General features: G+C 42.6%; 1 protein-coding gene across 1 annotated transcript; it reads right to left on the bottom strand.

The window, feature by feature from the left end:
• Window positions 1-1,051: 1,051 nt before the first annotated feature.
• On the bottom strand, window positions 1,052-4,824 carry LOC109738571 (uncharacterized). Its single transcript, XM_045234540.2, has 2 exons — window positions 1,813-4,824; window positions 1,052-1,721 (listed from the first exon to the last, which is right to left on the bottom strand). The coding sequence occupies exons 1-2, from the start codon at window positions 4,742-4,744 to the stop codon at window positions 1,354-1,356; spliced, it is 3,300 nt and encodes a 1,099-aa protein (XP_045090475.1). The 5' UTR covers window positions 4,745-4,824; the 3' UTR covers window positions 1,052-1,353.
• Between the last annotated feature and the right edge of the window lie 15,372 nt (window positions 4,825-20,196).

Below are 20,196 nucleotides of genomic sequence, written 5' to 3'. Positions count from 1 at the left end.
TTGCAGGCCATTGGCCCCATCTTCCAGCATCTCTGTCACCTCGCGCATGTCGACACAGAATTATGTAAGTTCTCACTCCTGAACCCCGATTTTTAAAGCTGTGGTGGTGTTCTTAGTTTCCTTTCTGTAGGACGTTCAGTGCTCCTGGCTGATTGTTTCTGTGATGGTTTGTTTTGTTAAGTTTCTTTTCCACGTTTTCAAGATCCAACTTGATGTAGCTGAAGCTGAGGTTGCTGCTGTGTGTAGTGGTTCATACGCGCCATCAATTAGGCAGATATTTGCTGCTTTGGTTGAAAGTGACTGGAACTGGAAGGTTTTATGTGTTAAAAGTTGTTATTTCTCACTTGGTACCCGACCCATCGCACTTTTGCCTGTGAAATTGCTAGTTTTCACAGGAAATATGAGCTCACCCATACGATGAGTTTGTAGCTTATGCGGCCACCCCTCCATTTGGTGAGCTCATTTTCCATCCATTAGAAAAACACCGCTTGGTGAAGAGGTTAGGAGAAGCGACATATATTCACTGTTTTTTAATACACTAGATGCTGCGTCGTGCGCCCATAGCGCACATGGGTTCTAATCTTATTAAAGGACACGCTACCCTTTTCTGTATTGGCGATGGTGACTCAAGTTTGTAATCGGAGAGCGTGCTTAGGATGCAAACATGGTTTTGATAACAGTCCAGGCCGCCGGGGCGCTCTCCTTGCGCATGGCTTGCATGATCACCTCTTTGGAGAGGGAGGTCAGCACCCAGCAAAGCACCTGCTGGTCATGCGTTAGCTGAGCAGCGTAGAGGAGGTTGGGTACCTGGCCCTTCGTCTTCTTTTGTTTGTGACACCGTCTTCGACGACGCGGCGTCAGTGCCGGTTAGTGGCATGATCTAGTCCCTCCACATGAGGTGATTTCCTCTGGTCAGTTTCTCCAAGGGCAGCCCCGGTGGCAGTTGATGTGGTGGCCGTGGGTACAGATCGGGGTAGTGATCGCTAGATGGAAGAGGAAGAACCTATGCTTTAATACCATGTAGGATTTCAGGAAGCGTCTCACGCCCCACAGGACGCCGCGTACAATGTATTTATATTGCGGTGCATATCCCGTAATAGCATACAAGCAGGAAATCACATCCAGAGGTTATTGGACTTGAATACTTGATACATAGGGAATACTAGGGATTACATGGAAGACGGTTAAGGTTTATCTCAACCAAACCATGTACGGGATAGGATCTAGAAGGTTCTAGTCTATTCCTGTGGCATATCTTAATAGCTGCATCATAGCTTTTTGACATCTTGAATTCGGCTGCATGGTTTTCGCCCTTTATTCTGATATATAGCAGGACGAACTAAGCAATGTTGGTCAATGACTGGCTTCATTCCGTGCGGCCGCTATTGATTTATTGTAGGCCACTTGGATCTTCTTCAGCTTCACAACCACATCGCTCATTGTCATCCTTTGGTCAGGAGAGTCGCTAGTGCAGGACAAACCCAACTCAAATATCGGCACAAGAAAGCCTTCCGTGCTGCAGCTAAAAGACCCTTGTAGTAGCTGATCATCCACAACACGGAAAAGTTCTGCAGGAAACGCCTCAACAACCCACTGCCTCAGGCTTATATCTCCGACAAAAAACGCATCTGTGGGTCTCTTTCTAGTGAAGACTTCAAAGAGCATGATTCCAAAGCTGAATACATCACTTTTTCGTGAAGCTTTTCCCTGAGCCCCATACTCTGAAATTAAGGCATGCCCGATTAACTTAATTACTCAGTGGTTCAATTGGAAGTAGATTGAGCAAGAAAATTGCTAGATAGTAAAGAGTACCTGGTGCCATGTAGCCAATAGTTCCAGGCATGCTCGCAGTGATTGTAGAGCTGTTATCACCTAGTAACAACCTTGCAATGCCAAAATCTGCCACATGTGCTGTCATGTCTTCATCGAACAACACATTGCTAGGCTTCAAGTCACAGTGCAAGACCACATCGTAGTGTTCATGGTGAAGATACTCCATTGCCAATGACACATCAAGCATGATGCCTAGTCTCTCACTGAATCCCAATTGTGTTGTACCTTGAGAGTTGTGTAGAAGCATCTCTAAGCTGCCATTGGGCATATATTGAAGCACCAGTGCCCTAAACTCCAAGTTGGAGCAGGTATTGAGTATCCTCATTAGATTGCGGTGTCGTGCCATCCGTAGTACACCACACTCTGTATCAAAGCTTCTCATCGCTTGTTCTAGCTGCATGTCTAGAACTTTTATTGCAACAATCAAACCATTGCTTAGCTGGCCCTTGAAAACTTTTCCAAAACTTCCAGACCCTAGTAGGTTGCTCTCACTAAAATCATCAGTTGCTCTAACAAGCTCATGGTACGAGACCAGGTGATGGGTGGGCATGTCAACCATACCGGGAGAACCTGACATCCCTTGCTGCTTCTTAATCTTCTTTCTGGTTGTTACATATATGCAGAAAGCTACAAGTCCAATTGCTATGATGATAGTAGGGAGCAAAATCTTCAGCATGCGGCCATTATTAGTTCTTTTAGAGTTACTTGGGCACATTGGAAATCCTAAACGTGAAGCACCACAAAGCTCAGAATTCCCCATCAAGGATTGTTGACTAATATTTGAAAAGACACCACCTTCTGGTACTTGACCTTGTAGCTTGTTGAAAGACAGGTTCAAGCTGGTCAGGATGGTGAAATTTGCTAGGTACTTTGGTATTGTACCAGAGAGACTGTTATGTGATAGGTCCAAACTTTGCAAGCTGGTTAACTTGCTGAAAGATTCTGGAAGTGAATCATCAAATGAATTGTGTGATAGGTTCAAGTAGGCTATCGTTTGGAGTTGTCCAACCGAATATGGGATGCTACCAACCAAGAGGTTGGCAGAGAGGTCCATGCTATAAATTTGCTTCAAAGAGCCCATATCAACCAGTAATGTGCCAGTCAAGAAGTTTTGAGACACATCTAGCTGGAGGAGATTGTCAAGATCAAATAGACTTGATGGGATAATTGATGATAACTGGTTGGCAGACAGTATCAGGTATTCTAACTTGGTCAGGTTACCAATCCCCTCCGGTATTGAACCAGACAATTTATTGTTGGAAAGGAACAGATTTCCTATATTCTTGAGCATGGCAATCTGAGGTGGGATGGACCCAAACAAGCGATTTCCATGCAGGACAAGCCACTGGAGATTCTCCATCATCACAATGGATTCTGGAATCTTGCTATCCAGCTGATTCTCTGAAAAATCTAGCCATTCAAGACCTGTTAGGTTTGAAATCATAGCCGGAAGTTCACCAACAAAATTGTTCTTAGATGCAGCGAAAATCTGCAGCTGGCTCGACAGGTTCCCCACATAGTTAGGAATGCCACCGGTGAAATTATTTGAAGAGATTTGAATAAACTGGAGCTTTCTAAACTTAGAAAAACTGGATAAGAAGCTAAGACCCCCCACTAGGCGGTTCTCTGAAATGTCAATATGAAGCATAGAGTTGATACTACCAATTGTTCCTGGTACCGGTCCAAGGAACATATTTTTGTTTAAGAGGAGGTATGCTAATTCAGAGAGGTTACCAAGAGAAGCAGGAATGGGTCCTACTAGTTTATTGTATGAGACATCCAACACAGTGAGTTGGTCCAGCTGTCCAAATTCTTCCGGAATGGAGCCCGACAGCTTACAGCCTTGCAGGGCTAGTAAACCTAGCTGAGTGAGGTTGCTAAGTGCAAGAGGAATTGGACCAACAAGGTGATTCCAACCCAAGGAAAGGAAACTGAGATGAGAAAGCTTACCTAGCCACGTTGGCACAACACCCTCAAAGAAACTCCCATCGAGGGAGATAGTTTGGAGGTAGAGACAAGAGGAGAGCCCCAATGGAATCTCACCGGTGAATCTGTTGCCGCCCAGGCTGATCTTTTGCAACGCTGGCAGACTAAAACTTTCGTTGTTAGGGATTGGACCAACTAAGTTGTAGTTCAGTTCAAGCCAGATTTCAGTTAATCTAGAATTGTTGAATATTGATGGAGGTACTGGGCCGCTGAAACGATTCGCTTGAAGGACAAGGGACTCGAGCATTGGTAAGGAGCCAATACAAGATGGAATATGTCCTGACAGGCTGTTGTTGCCAATGTTCAAGTGAGTTATCAGAGGGGTATTATTAAATAGATAGGTGGGTATTGAGCCGCTCAGGTAATTCCTGAAGATAAGGAAGTAGCCAAGACTCTGTAGGTTCTGCAGTTCTACCGGGATTGAACCAGATAGATGGTTACCTTGCAAGGAAAGAACACGAAGCTTTGTGAGGTTTCCTATGGTGGTTGGGATGCTACCTGATAGGCCATTGAATCCGAGATGTAGATATTTAAGACGACGAAGTAGTCCTAAATCATCGGGGATGGAGCCCGTGAGATTTGTATTGTTGAGATTGAGATAGGAGAGGAAAGAGAGGTTACCAAGGTGAGGAGTGATTGATCCATGGAGGGGGGAGCCTGGCAGTTTCAAAGCGGTGACCCGCTGCCGGCGCGGACTGCATGTGACACCAACCCAGTGACAGAAATTCGTGCTGGTGGTCCAGTTGCTGGCAAGGATGCGGAGAGGGTCGGAGAGCTGTGTTTTGAAAGCAAGCAGGGCAGCAAGATCAGTGTCGCTGCCATTGCTCTTGCTTGGACCAGGAGAAGAAGATGTGGGTACAGTGGACAGCAGGGTGATCAAGAAGAGAATGGGTATGGATATGGATGGAAATCCAAGTGAGGCCATGTATGTTTAGGACAGAGATGCAAGTGCATGCTTTGGCTTTGGGCTGATATCTTATCTATCCATTCATCCATCTTAATATGGTGGGAAGGGTCGTTTCTGATAGGCTCCAGCTTCCAAGTGGTCCTTCCGGTGTAATATTTTTGTGGATTAGTGGAGAGATCCCTAACTGAGAGCTGTTGATATAGGAGGCTCCAGCTTTGCCAAGTGGTGCTTTGCTTTCCACATCAACGACCTTGACTTGCGGTCAATCACTTGCTGGTCAGTAAACGCACATGCGCACTACTACGACGACAACAGGAAATAATGGAGACAAAAAGCTTCGGTTTGATATATAGTGACATAAGTATGTACTAGCAATACCCAATTTAAAAATTTGTACTATTTTAGAAAATATAAACCCACAGACTATAGCAAGCAGTACGTTCTACATCTACATGCCGTGGATTACGTCATAGGCCCTGTCTTATATGTGTTGCTTTCTCCCCGTCAAAATAATACTCCCTCCATCTCAGTTTACAAGTCTTGCACGTGTACCTAGGTCGTTAATTTGATCAACTTAATAAGAGGCATACATTACAAAAAAATATATCATTAGAAACTTTAGATATTCTATTTTCTAATGATACAATTTTTATGTTAAACAATTTATTTTATATAAGTTAAATTGACGACTTGGATACACGTGCAAGACTAATAAACTGAGATGGAGGGAGTAAACAGAAAATAATTGGATTGCTTTCAGTTTCAACTTTCTAAGACATTTCTTTCAGCACTTCGATACGGGCAGCACTGAAAGCATAGACCATATCTCCCTCCTTCCTACTGATGTGATGTGCATTTATCCTATGCTAGGTATGTTCACTGCTGCTAATGCGAAAGGATTGCACCAAATCTCACATGGCGGGATGTCGCAGTCATAGGTGGAATTCATTCTTCCACGACAATTGATGCGCTCGCAGTCACCGGAGCAACTGGCACATGCAACTGCCACCTGCCGATAAAGAATGTGGGTGTAGCCTTTGCCGTCGTCACCGGTGACGACTTGATAAAAGTTAAAAGGAAGATTAGCAAATGGCCTCATTCGGTTTTATTACTCAAAATTACTCGTTGCTTAAAAAGAATGGAGTGCAGCAAATGCATAAACATATGTTCGGCTGTTGAGGTTCTCCGTCTTCCAAACCTGTACCTGAAGATTCTACCAGATTTGAACATATATGTTTCAGCAAAAACAAATCTAGTTGCAGGTGGCATACACCAGCTTTTATTCTTCTTTATGAAATCCATGGCAAGAGTTCATATAAGGGAAACCATTGTTCCCAGCACAAAAGTTTGAGCATATCAGAAAACACAGAGGAGCAGCAGCCGAACCAAAATATCATGTATAAGAGTTCCCAGCTGTAGCAAAATATCTGGGACATCGCAGTAGGATGCTACTCTGCTACTTCCTCCGTCCCTTAATATAAGTCGTTTTTGTAGTTCAATTGAACTATTTGAACTACAAAAACGACTTATATTAAGGAACAGAGGTAGTAGTTATTACATGTTTCTTTCTGTCTGGAAGTACACTATACAACTATACAACCATTGCTTCATTCATTTATTTTACAAGCCAAGTGCATCATCCCGTGCATTACATCACACATCAATATTTTGACTCATGCCCTTGGTACGGACGTGCCCTTCATAACAGAAGAATGGCCTCGAAGGCATCGGCAAGCCATCGCGGCCACCTTCCAACATCTCTATCACTTCACTCATTAGGCTTCATCTGGATGCACCATAATCCAACTCATGCATACACATGGTGTTATTCAGTTAGCCGATCATCCACCCACACCGGGTAGTATGCTTGGCTTGAGTTCACCGAATTCGGGTCGGCATTCCTTCTTCCTCCAGCCATCTCCAGAAGCATCATTCCAAAGATATACACACCGGTCTTGCTTGATATGATGCCAAAGCTCCCACATATCATCTCAGGAGCTATGTACCCAACAGTCCCATGTAAAGCACTAGAGCATCTGTAGCACATCCCTTAAAAACTCGCCGAGTTGTGCTTTTCATTGGATTTACATGATGCACAATAAAACCGGCCCGAACAGGCCCCGTAAAAATGGCCCAGCCCGTAAATTTTTTACGGTAGGCCCGTAAACCGCCCTCAAATCCGCAATATATACTGACGCGAGGCCGTTTTAGGGTTTGCGTCCTTCATTTTCCGTATCCCCCTCCACCGCAATCCCACATCTCTGAGACAAATCCCTTTCCCTCTGGCAGCGTTTTGTGGTGCGCGTAGCCACCCGAACCTCGCCCCGATGTCGAGCGCGGGGAGCGGGACCGGTGGCCTGGGAGGGAGGGGGGCTCGGCGGCCGTAGCAGCTTGCCGCCTCGCAAGCGCTCACCGGTAGAGGAGTGGCGCAAAGAGCAGGCGCGGAAGCGCGACGTGCTGTCCCGGAGCTCCGCTTGCCGGGCCTGGAGCAACTTCGATAGGATGGACCTGATGTTCTCGCACGCGATCCAGCGTCTCTGGGCGGCGGAGCGCGCGTGGTTAGAGTCAAAGGAGGCGGCCGCCCCCGGAGACGAAGCTGTTGCGGTCTCCGAGCGGCGAAGCAACTTCTGTTAACACCATTGGAAGCCACCTCTCCTCGTTCTCTTCCTGAGCGACCCAGGTGGTATCGTTTTCAAACCCGCCTTGGACCCTCCCGATTGCATCCCTCCTCAGTGCTTCGACCTGCGTTTCCATGACATTGATAGCAGCAACCGCTCAGGCGTCCAGATGCTTGGGTGTCGCCACAGTCGTGTGCTTCTCTCCGGGCGGGCAGAGCTTATTGTCATTGCGCCATCACCGCAGAGTTGTTCTATTTGTCCATTCCACCGGAATTCAGGAGTGGTCGCTACGTCACTAGGGGGGTGCTCTGTGCTGCTGCTGACCATGACCATATGCATGGAAGCTGCCACTTGAGACCATTGAAGGTGATCATTGCTGTCCAAGGCCAACTACCATAGTGGTGCAAAGCACGCTTTTGCCTGTGTTTACTCCTCAAAGACTGGCATATGAGGTGGCCTCATCTCAATACCGACTCCATATCGGTTTCATGATTATCTTAGTCATGGGCCACTTGTTGGTAATTCACTTTACTAGTTGTGCAGAGACTATATTTTTCTGTTTGATTTGAACAGGCACAACCTAGCTTTGGTCAGAGCGCCTCCCATTATAGATGATGCCCGCCACCACTAGCTATGACAAGCGTGAGATCATCGAGATCATGGACGGTGTTGTTTGTCTTGCCATATTGTCTAACCATTACCGTAACATTCAAATGTGGCGAAGGAAGGTCAATTGTCAGGGTGTTACCGAATCGTTGTTGTGGAAGACCATTGATATGCATAACATTCATGGGATCTCTCCTGGGATGAAAGAAGGGAGGCAAGCGTTGATATTCAGACTGAGATATGTTGAGGGTACTGATGGTATATTTCTACATGTGGGGTTGAGTGTCTATATGGTTCAACTTAAGTCAATGCAGTCTAAGAAACTTTGTGAAGCCCGTTGTGTTGATTGCTATTATTCTTTCAAGAGTTTCTATATGCTAGGTGATTGTTCTCCATTAGTCCTCATACCATAGGAATAACCTAATCTTGTTATATTTTGTACATAGGTGCTTGAGTACATTTGCTAGATAGATGGACTTATAGCTGTACTGTTTAGTATATGTTATCATGTAAGATAGCCGTACTTTGTGTTATCATTCAATATAGTTGTCTTCAGAGTACCATTGCTAGACAGATGAACTTATAGCCATACTGTTTAGCATATGTTATCATTTAAGATAGCCGTACTTTGTGTTATCATTCAATATAGTTGTCTTCATCCTTGGGAGAAAAGAAAACAAATATCAAATGAAATGACTAATAATGTAAATTCTAATGTCAAATGGTTCACCCATTTGGCATGTTTGGAACCTCAACTAGCTATATTCTTCTATTGAGTACTTTTAATCCTGCTATTTTTCTTAACTCTGTAAAAGGCATTTCGTTGAAACTATACATTCCGGAATAATAGTTTTGTTTGTCACTTGTTCAAGATTGTCCTAGTTTTCATAACTAGTACATTTGTAACACACCCCTTTTCCTGTGTTTGTTATCTCTAATCTGACTCCATCAACACCCAAGATAATGTTTGTTGGTAGTGTTTATGAGTTTTGGTTCTATGGTTTATTAGCTTGGGCATGTTTTTATTTGTTGTTTCCTTGATGTGAGGAGGGATGGTTTTACATCATAAAAATGCTAGAAAATAATTTTTTATGAGCAAATTTCTTCATTATCGAGGTAGCTACATGTACTTTTTTCAGGAATATCATTTGCATTTTACAACAGACGAGATTTCGTTTACGATTGGTAGTATATACACAAAGTTAGTTATTTTTCTAAGTTATATTGTATTCTCTTTTTGTATAAAAGTTCAGGTACAAATCATTTATGAAAACAGATTTATTTTGCTCAAGGCATCTCATATATGTAACCGAGTAATTCTTTCATTCCCTTATCCATTTTCCTTCTCGTCGGAACTGTTATTAATTTTCTGAATTCTTCTTCGTCTAATGGAAAAAATGCTCCATAATATATAAGTTGATTTTCTGGTAGCCAATGTGCTGAAATTCGGTAAGAAGATTTTCCGAATATAGCTTGTGAGAGACTTGGATTGCTTGGCATGCCTAGAGTTCCCGTTCCATTTAGATGTTTCATAATTTAAAATTTGAAAGCAATAGATTGGTCCCCTTATTTTTGTTTCTACTTAGGAAAAACCAAACTTCAGATTAACTGCCCACATGACCATGGGTGGGTAGAAGCCCTGAGAAACTTAATAGTTAATTTTGTTATAAGCAATATATTGTAGCATTGAACTCCCACGCTAAAAAGTTAGTGCTAAAAGGCATCAAGGACTTAATTATTATTACACTAGTAGAAAAGGGGCCATTTGTCCCGGTTCATAAGGACCTTTTGTCCCGGTTTTGGAACCGGGACTTAAAGGTCGGTACTAAAGCCCTAGGCCTTTAGTCCCGGTTCTTACACGAACCGGGACAGATGGGCCTCCACGTGGCCGCTGCGGCACCAACCGGGACCAAAAGGCATCCACGCGTCAGCATTTCAGGGGCTGGGGTTTTTGTTTTGTTTTTGAAGGGGGGATTTAGGGGGTTTTGGGAGGTTAATTTAGGTGTTTCATATATTGTGTTAGCTAGCTAATTAAAAGGAGAAGTGTCCTCTCTTATCTCCGTGCTTGGTCGACGCTACGTACTATACGTATAGAGAGGACTCGACACGCTAGCTAGTAAGCAAATGAAGGAAACAGAAGATCGTCATGAACATATATATGCATACAGAGAGAAGTGATACCGACCTCTCCTTCTCCGAGAGATTGGTCGAACAACAAGTTTTCGTATATCTATCCGACGCTACTGGCTACATATATACAATATAAGATCTCTTACAATATAATCCCCTAATTATATACGAACTTAGAGTCCACATGGTATTCTCCGTTTTTATCGATCACGTGGTCAAGAAAGAATGCCGCCAATTCCTCTTGAATTCCTCGCATGCGATCTGGTGCTAGGAGTTCATCCCGCATCCAAAAACACCTAAATTGGAAGAAGGGGGTCAATACATATATATGAATGAATGAAACTCAACACAAATGATGGTAATAAAATAAAATTATGAATATTATTGCTTACGCACTTTATATTGTTTGTCAGAGTAGCCCCGCTCACAGGTCGTGTGGCGGATGCACTCGCAAACGTAGTATCCACAGTAATTATTCCTGGATTCCTGCCACAACCACTTTATAAGAAATAGAGGTCAATCAAACTGATAAGCAAGCATACTAAATGGTATTGATGAAACTAGCGCTTGAATCACTAGGAGATGCGCGGAACTAGCTAGTAGTACTTACTTCCGGGTGTTTAAATTGCAGCTTCTTTGGCAGTCCCGGAGCTTTTGAGGTGAATTTTCTCCAAACCCTGCCAGACAAAGAAAACAATTACTTGATATCAGGAAATGAATAAAGTTGCCGATATGGTGCGATAATGATCGATTTAACTTACTTCTCCAACATTTCAGTCATGTCCGCATACTCCTTGGGATCTTTTCGTCTCGAGTCGAAGACGGTTACTAGTCCCTGCTCAAGCTTAATCTCCAAGAGAATATAGTGAAACCGGCGCACGCATGCATAACTCATCAATTACATTACCATATCCTCGAGTAATAAGGGAAACCGAATATGCAAAAGACAGTAACACTCACTTGAAGTTGTAAGGAAAGAGTATTATAGCTTTGTTTTGATTTAATACCAACGATTGTAGCAAGTTGGTCTCGACGTCTTTGGCATGGTTTTCAACCTGATAAGCATCTATGAGATTTGTGTTAATGAATCCAATATCACTGATTTGTTTTTTCTTCAATTCGGCGATCTTCAACCTGCATAATATAGTGAGGATAATTATATATACATGCAATGAAAGAGCTGACCTATATATAGAGACTTAATGATAGAAGTAGTACTTACAGACAGTAGCAAGTCATCATCAATTTATCGAGAGCCTTTTGATTGAAAAACTCAAAGAATTTCTCAAATGGAACATTCAACAGTTCAATTCCAACGAGGTCATGCTCCTCTTTAACTCTCAGCGTCAAAGTATTCATCCCATATGACTCTCTGCAGGTTTTCATGTACCAATCATGGAATCTTCGCATCATCGTTGTTAGAGGAGGACTTCCATCTTTGACGAGAGGCTTCCCGTACTGGTATCTGTGTTCGTACACCTCCAAGAAATCATAATGTACATCGTCGGGCAGGTAATCTCCAAGATTGCTATAACCGGGCACCATCCTCGAATCATTAGCGACGCTATCGCCGCTAGGCACCTTGAGCGGGGGGCACGTTTGGTTCGCTTGTTCGCTGAGCTGGGCAATTGTTTTCCCAGCTCGTCGTTCTGCTAACCTTCGATCACTGACAGTCCTTCCTGACCGATCCACTTCGACAAATGACTTTTCAATAACGCGGTCATAGTTGCCTTTCGGCGGAGACTTTGGTGGTTTCTTCAGGGCAGCCAGAGTGCGCTTCGCTTTCACCGGATCTATCTTCTCCTCCGGAGCAGACTTTTCAAAGAAGCTTGTCACTTCGGCTCGCACGATCTTCCTGGTTTCCTCCTCGGTCCTCTCGTATGGTAACTTCTCTGGAGTCCTCAGAGAAGGACCGAATTTGTATTGCCTCCTGCCTCTGGCTGTACTGCTAGAAGCCGGAGCAGACGGAGCGGCTGCGACTGTCTTCTTTCGTGCTTGCTTAGGCGGAGGAGAAGGAGTACGACGCGCCGGAGCAGCCGGGCGGCGGCGGGTCTCTTCCGCCCTCTCTCAGATGTCTTTTTGGCGACAAATGCGTCCCACTGATCTACAATCTTCTCTGCTCTCTCAGATGTCTATTTGTCGCTGACATCTTCGCTGCTCTCTCAGATGTCTTTTTGGCGACAAATGCGTCCCACTGATCTACAATCTTCTCAAACCGGCCAGTGAATTCTGGAGTCTTCTCTTTGTCGACATACTCTTTTTTCAGCTCATTCTTCCATGTCCTGAATAGCTCAGCCATTTTCTTGAGAGTATAAGCCTTGAGCATTGGCATTTTGACTGGGTTCTCCGGATCCTCCTCTGGCGGAAAGGTGAAATTTGCCTGCAGCGCGGTCCAAAGATCAGCTTTCTGCCAATCGCTGACATAAGACACCTGAGAGTCTTTGTCCTTAGGCTTCAACCATTGCTCGATGCTGATCGGGATCATGTCCCTAACTAGAACCCCGCACTGAGCATTAAATTTTTGCTTCGTTCGGAGGGGGTCAATTGGTTGGTCTGCGCGATCAATTTCGACGATCGTGTATCTTTCATCCATGCGCAACTTTTTCGCCGGGCCTCGTCTCGTTACCGACGTGGTGCTCGATCCGGAGGGCTAGAAAAGAAGAAAGAAGAGAGTTAATATGTGTACATACAAAAAACAATTAATGCATCAATTAGCTATAGTCAGCACATGCTTAATTAATATATATACCTGGCCGGACTCCGTTCGGTCACCGGAGCCGTCATCACGGTGTCCTTTGTCCTCCTCCATTCTGTCACCAGAGCGAGAAATGTGTGAGGAAGTTATCTACCTTCCACTGACAAAAAATAGATTCTTATGAGCTTCCACTCGAAAATTTATCTAGAATAGAATTAGCATCTTAAAACATGTTGAGTCGATGTACTGGCACTGCTCATAATCATGATGCACTTATATAGTTTGCACAAATCTTCACTTTGAAACTTGATAGTGTAGTGCGGAGAGATGTCTTGCTAGCCCGCCTGCCGTATGTTTGTTTCACCAACAGATAGCTGTATGTATGCACTTTTGTATGTATGCACTTTTGTTTGTCTCATCCTTCCTCTCCTTAACTGCAGTTATTGCTAAATAATACTTGTTCTGATGGTCTAATATTTTTTCTGCTTAGGCACATATATGGTGCAATGTGCTGCTATCCTCCTCTTATTACCTAAGAATTCTTTTCCTATGAGTCCGGTTGCTATTTAAGCATAATCAGGGTGAACCTAATAAATTTATGGTAACTCTGAAGTTCAATATGTGTTTACGTGCCTGCCTAAGAGTATCATGCCAATTTCTTGAGCAGCGGGCAATGGTAATTATTCTCCTAAAATGATACTGAGTTTTAGTAATGTAGACCCATTTGTTCATTTCCAATCTTTGGTGCTTTTGCAGATATGTAAAGCTGTTGCATTTGCTGAGATAACCGACGCAACACTACTTTTACCAGTTCTGAAGCAGGACCATATATGGAAAGACCAGATGTAAGTGCTATTTTCTCTTGTAAAAACTTGTTTTACTTGTGTATCTCCCACTGGTATACATGTCTTTAATTGATAGTTTATTATACAGAGTTTGCTTTACTTAATTAAAAAAAATTCTTGATGAACTACAAATAGTGTCCTACTAGAATATTGGGAAAATGAAAATGAGTGGTGGTTACTCACTTATTGTATCATAACCAATGTCAGACTGAGTTTTCTTGCATTCGTGTGACACCAATATACTTCTAATCTTAGTACTGGGTTCTTCTTAAGGATAATTTTGTTCTCATACTGCCGATGAAATGATCAAAATATGTTCCCTAAAAGCCACTGTTCTTCATGATTATATCGTTGTCATCGGATATTATATAGAGATTAAGACTGCATATTGAAGTCATTTTATAAGATTTTGAGTTCCGTCTATAAGAAGGAAAATTTGCAATATCATGTTTAATAGGCCTATAGTTTTCTTACTCCTATACTGGGTGTTGAATAATGAACTAACTAATATTGGATGTAATGTAGGATCTTAATTATCATAGTTGCAGTATCACATCATCTTACTCTGTTAATACATCTGTCTTATCTGCAACAGATCATTCTTTCTACCACATTATAACTAGATCACCGATGTATCTAATCTAGATGGATCATTCAAATAGGTGGACGATCCACACAATGGTTTTCATGGTCATTCAAGTTGAGAGCCGAGACACTCGTGGTGATGAGGTAGAGTTCAGTGCTTCTGCTGGTGCATACGTAGGTTTTGGTACAATAGCTATTTAACTGATTATTTGTTCTGTCTCATAAGTGGAATGATCAATTGGTTTTGACTGTAAATTAATAAACAGACGCAGCGGACTAGCTGAGTAGAAGCTACGTAGCTAATCATTGATCTTTTCTTGGATGAAAGAGTGTGTTTCTTAATTTAGAGACTGACTAAAAGGTATACTAAACTGAATCTCAGTTTTGTGTTCTTGCATATTGTTATTGTGTTTATTCCTATCAGCTAATATAAATATCAAACTCTCAAAGTTTTCATTGTTAGTTTTGTTTTTCAAATTCCTGAAGCTTTACATGCTGGATTCACCAATGTAATTGAAGTAGCTCAACATCCTGTAGTTACATTGTCATGGTAGTAATCTTTGCCTGTGGTTGACTTAACAGAACTAGTTGTTTGCTAGAATACATTAAACTGCTGATTTTACACCTATTTATGTATATATGTCATCATAGTTAGAATTTCAGAACCAGTTTTGATTTATGAAAATGCTATCTCTTTCATATTGTAGAAATATTTTCATGAATTATAATAGCCAATTATCTTTCCTGTTTTCACGAGTAATAATGCCAAATGCTTTCCCTATTATGCAATTATAGAAAATTATCTTTCCTGTTTGATTGAATAATTGGAAATAAGTTGAAACATCCGCATGCCCCAAGGCAACACAAGGCATCTATGGTAGAAGTTGAGGCACTATATTTCAGATCGACGACACTTTATTCATGGGTGGGGTTGGCAGTTTTGAGCCGCTTAATTTACGGGTTGCGAGTGTTGTCACTGTTGTTCAATCCCAATATATTATCCTTCTGGCTAGATTTTTATTTGTGTTTGTGTCACAGGCTGCTAAGAATCTTGTAGCTGCGGCGGCGGTGACACCTTCAGTTCCTGCTTTCAGAGCACCTACTGCAAATACACCTTCTGGATCAGTAACCTGTTATGTGATTAGAGTCCTCCCATCTGGGCGCCGCCATCGTCCTTGCACCGTCGCGCGCAGCGCCGGAGACACGGACGATGTCGAGCAGTCTGTGCCTTCGTCCTCTTCCCTTGGCGTGTGGAGCCGAGGATATGGACGAGAAGAAGCAATTTGTGGCATCTTCATCGTTGTCCTCTTGGCACACGGTGCTGGAGAGACAGACAAGGAGGCTTTGAGCTGGAAGTGCGCCATATTGTAGTGTTTTGTTTGATGGGGAAATATCTTTGTATGCCAACATATTTTGTAGTGGTTTGTTTGATGGGAACTACCTTTGTATGCCTGCATATTTTGCTTAGGTATTGATGATTTCATGCTAAATTTCTACTAGATACCAAATGAACAAATTGTCAGTGCAACAACTATCAATTAGTTGCACTAAGTTAAATTCATGCAACCGTGTTACACAAATCTGAAAATGCAAATAGAAATGGATGCGTACATTAGTATAGATAAGAAAGGGAAAGGAGGGCACCTCACCTGGTACCGCCCCAACTCCCTCTGTGGTGAGCCCCAACCACTAGTAATAAATAAACGTGCGTGAGCAGAGAAATCATCTTGCAAATCAAACTTTGCATCACTCAATCCTATGTAACTATAGATGTTGCTTGAAACCAACCAAGCAGACACGCGCACACTTGGCAAAAGGAAAATTGCACTTTGTGCAAAAGCTTGAAAACAACTACCCCATCAGATGCTGGAAATTTTGTGGGATCGGAAAATGATTACACGGCTGCTCCTGGATGAAGTGATTTTTTTGGGACGAGCAAATACGTACAGTATATATGTAGCTCGCGATGTTCCGACGTACAGTATGTACGTACTGTAGTACTCTACGTAGTACTCCTTTCGCCCTTAATATAAGACGTTTTTATAGTTTAGGACAGAGGTAGTAGTATATATACAGGAAACAAATCCTAACTAGAGGAAGGAAGCTACGAGTAGGAGTTCAAATCCTAACTAGAGGAAGGAAGCTACCACGTTTAAGTTAGTTTCCAACTGCAACAAAGAGATCAGATCGATCTGACAAATTAAGAAAAGAAAGGACACCAGGGATCCGGCCCCAAAAGAAATCCACCCAGCGAGGGAGCATCTTCGATCGGCCGAGAGGGAGGGCGCCGGCATGACACGCCACCGCCGCAGTCGCTCCGTGCGGGCCGTGCTGGAAGACGACGATCTCCTCTGGGAGATACTCCTCTGCCTCCCGCCGCAGCCGTCCTCCCTCCCGTGTGCCTCCACGGTCTGCAAGCGGTGGCGGCGCCTCGCCACCGATCCCAGGTTTCTCTCCCAGTTCTACAAGCATCACCGGAAGCCGCCCCTCCTTGGCGTCTTCGAGTACCGCAAAGGCATCGTGTTCACTCCAGTTCTGGACCCTCCCGACCGTATCCCTCCCGTGCGCTTTGACCTTGTACGATATGGCGGCCACCGCCATGATGACAGCGTTCTCCGCTTCCCCATTGAGAACTATGTGCTTGGGTGCCGCCATGGCCTTGTCCTCATCGGAGATCATTTGTGGAGAGAGGTCATTGTGTGTGACCCCATCACCGCCAAGCAGTACCCTGTGGCCGTCCCTTTGGAGTTACAGAGGGAGTGGTTCAACGGGGCGGTGCTCTGCGCTGCCCGCGATCAGGGCCACGTACACGGCACATGTCATTCGAGCCCCTTTAAGGTGGTTTTGGTGTCCAGGTACAGAGAATACAGATCTATTTATGGCTCACCCATCGCCCGTATTTATTCCTCGGAGACTAACACATGGAGTGGTCTCATCTCTATAGAGGCTTCACGTAATAACTGTGTTTATTTTGGTCCTAGCACCCTTGTTGGTAGTGTCCTTTACTGGCCTTCACACAATTGGGGTGACAAGATACTTGAGTTTGATTTGGACACGCAGAACCTTTGCCATCATAAAGAGGCCTCCCGGTGTGAATTATTCCGACAACTTCCAGATCATACAGTCAGAAAATGGCGCCGTTGGTATTGCCGTGTTGTCTTACAATACCCTTCGACTATGGCAGGGAATGGTCAATAATCGAGGTGATGCCATATGGTTGTCATGCAAGATTGTTCCATTGCATAACCTTATTAAACATCCCTCCTCGAACTGGGAGAAAGAAGGAATGTCTTCGATTTGTGGGGTATGATGAGGCTACCGATGTAATCTTTTTAGGTACCCACGACAGTGTCTATATGGTTCAACGCAAGTCAATGCAAACCAGGAAACTAAATGTGACCCATTCTCCATATCACTGTTATCCTTTCACTGAGTTTCTACCCACCAGGTGATTTCTCATCTTTGGTCTTTATATCTTACGAAGTAGCCCTATCTTGTTATGTTTTCTACTAGATTGCTAGCATACGGTAATTGTGACTCTTAAATGTTACATATGCAGCTTAAACTTAGTAAGCAATTTCCTGTGATAGAACTTAGTTAGCAATTGCACCTTTGCTAGATGGACAAATTTATAGCCGTACTATTTTAATATATGTTATATTCCAATGTGTTTGTCTTCTTTATTTGAGGATACCAAATCAAATATCAAACTTTGTTGGCATCATTGGTCATGTTTTTTTACATGCTAAATTCTCCACTAAGAGGTAGCTAAGTATACTGTGTGTATGAATATTGACTTATAACACATGTGTGTTACATCATATGTGTGTTTTTTTATCTACTGCTAGTATCAATATTGACTTATAACACATCTGCAGAAATAAGTTGTATAAATGAATTGTTTTGCCCAAGTTATATATGTCAGCTCATCTTTCTAATTGTATCATGTTGCCTTCTCTTATCCTTCTTATGCTTCTAGGCACAACTATTTCTGGTGGAACTAATGAAGCTGAAATATTGCACAATATGTAGGGTGATTGTCTAGTTTGATGTGCTGAAACGCGCCAATAGGTAAGAAGATCCTCTGAATATAATTTGCGAGATTTGGACAATGATTTTCTCCTGATGTGTGCTGGATAGTTTGGGTAGCATGCACCCTCAAACTACTGTACATTCGGCTCTAGAGATTAGAACATGCTAATTACATAAAGAAACAATTAAAATGGTGGAGAGGCTTACTAAAAAAACTCATGTTGGATCATAAATGATATGCAGATGATCCACATGTTGAATGCCCAAAGTTTTACCTACGTTTTGCTGTTCCAGAATCTATAAGCTGAAAGCAATATATTAGTGGCCCATTTTGGTATTATAAAAATCTGTCACCTCCTTTAGCTTCATCCCCTAAAAAATTTGTTTGAAAAAGGCTGATGGGTTTATTGTTATCTACATAACCAGTAATTTTATATTGCTCTTACATTTTTTTAGGAGTTATGATATAGCTCTACATTATGTTGTTGAGCTGATCATGAGTTTGTATGCCTGCACTCCTTATTCATATGTTGCTTCGATCAATGTTTTAAATAGCAAGCTATGTCATTTAGCGGTGGCTCGGCCAGAAGCTGTGAAAAGCTACAACCGAGCTATTGCAAAGCTAAGACCCATTTAGGGTTTTCCTTAAATCATGAAAACTTGAAAAAAATAAGTATACAATAAGGCATTATATATGATATATCGCATATACTTGACATATACACAGGTTCGCACATCAAAGTCCAAGCACCAATCGGGTGTCCTAGTTTAATAACCATGCTTCGCATCAATGTATCATATATACCAGAAACGAGAATAAAAAATAATGTAGATGGGTGGTATTGTATAGCGGCTTAGTGGGCTAAATGACTCCAAATTTAGCATTATTGCGGGCTATCGTTGTTTTTAGTTTAGCGTTAAAAGTGCATAGCTTTAGCGGGACAATTCTCAGTCGGGTATCCTTGTCCAGCCGGTGTGAATATCATCTGAATACAATTTTTGTGATTTTGATTATTTGATTTTTATAATGAAGAATTTCCAGCTGCCAATGTGGGTAGCGTTCAGCCACAAATTGCTTTCCATTTGGAAATAATAATTCACAAATGTGTCTAACACTGGCAACAATTAAAATGATGATAGTGCCAAGGCAAAATGACTCTTTTTTAAATTATAAATGATATCCAACTGCTGAATATAGTGTTTGTGTTGGCATTGGCAGTGTGTGCCTACCTAGCCATCTCTAGAGTTCTCCTTGGTTCGGCTGCTCCAGCATAGATAAGCTGAAGGCAGTATATGAGTAGTGCACGTTGTTATATTACAGACATCAGTCATAGAATTTATCTACTTATTCTGAACCATGGGGCATTCGACTCTTCCAGCCCAATAAACTGCCATGTCAAAGTGTTTCAAAGTTTTTTTTGTTGTTGGTAACCCTAGGAGATATTGCCAGGATATTGGTTTTCTTTTACAGAGATCTAATCTATGTTGCCAAGCTGGTTATGAGTTTGCATATACGTACAGTTTACACATTATGGTTAAACCATGTCTACTGCATAGGCGCTACAGTTGTATTTTGTCTTTATATGTAATAGGTTACTAACAGATTGACTATTTTGTTTTGTCCAGGCGAAGGAATGGTTGCTGCGTTTCCATCGAATTTGTTGTGTGGCATCAATGTTGTCGGTAGTGTTTACATGTTCACTGCAAAAATAAACTTACCAAGTTTGTTGTGTGCCATGTTTCTTAAGTATCGCGATGTATTTGAAGGCCTAGTTTATATGTTATCCACTAACCTGAGAATTTTAGTTCCCCCTAGTCAGCTGATAAAAGTGTGCACTTTTGTGCCTCGCTGCACAGCACCAGCTACCATTTTGTTATGTTAGTTGCTTGCGTCACCTTGAATACACTATCTTATATGGTTTTGTGGTTCCACTTCTGAATATGTTCGGGTTCGTATCT

The sequence above is a fragment of the Aegilops tauschii genome, chromosome 3 (assembly GCF_002575655.3).
Source record: "Aegilops tauschii subsp. strangulata cultivar AL8/78 chromosome 3, Aet v6.0, whole genome shotgun sequence".
NCBI classification, from domain to species: domain Eukaryota; kingdom Viridiplantae; phylum Streptophyta; class Magnoliopsida; order Poales; family Poaceae; genus Aegilops; species Aegilops tauschii.
The sequence above is the reverse complement of the archived record's forward strand: the minus strand, read 5'-3'. Positions and strand labels throughout refer to the sequence as shown.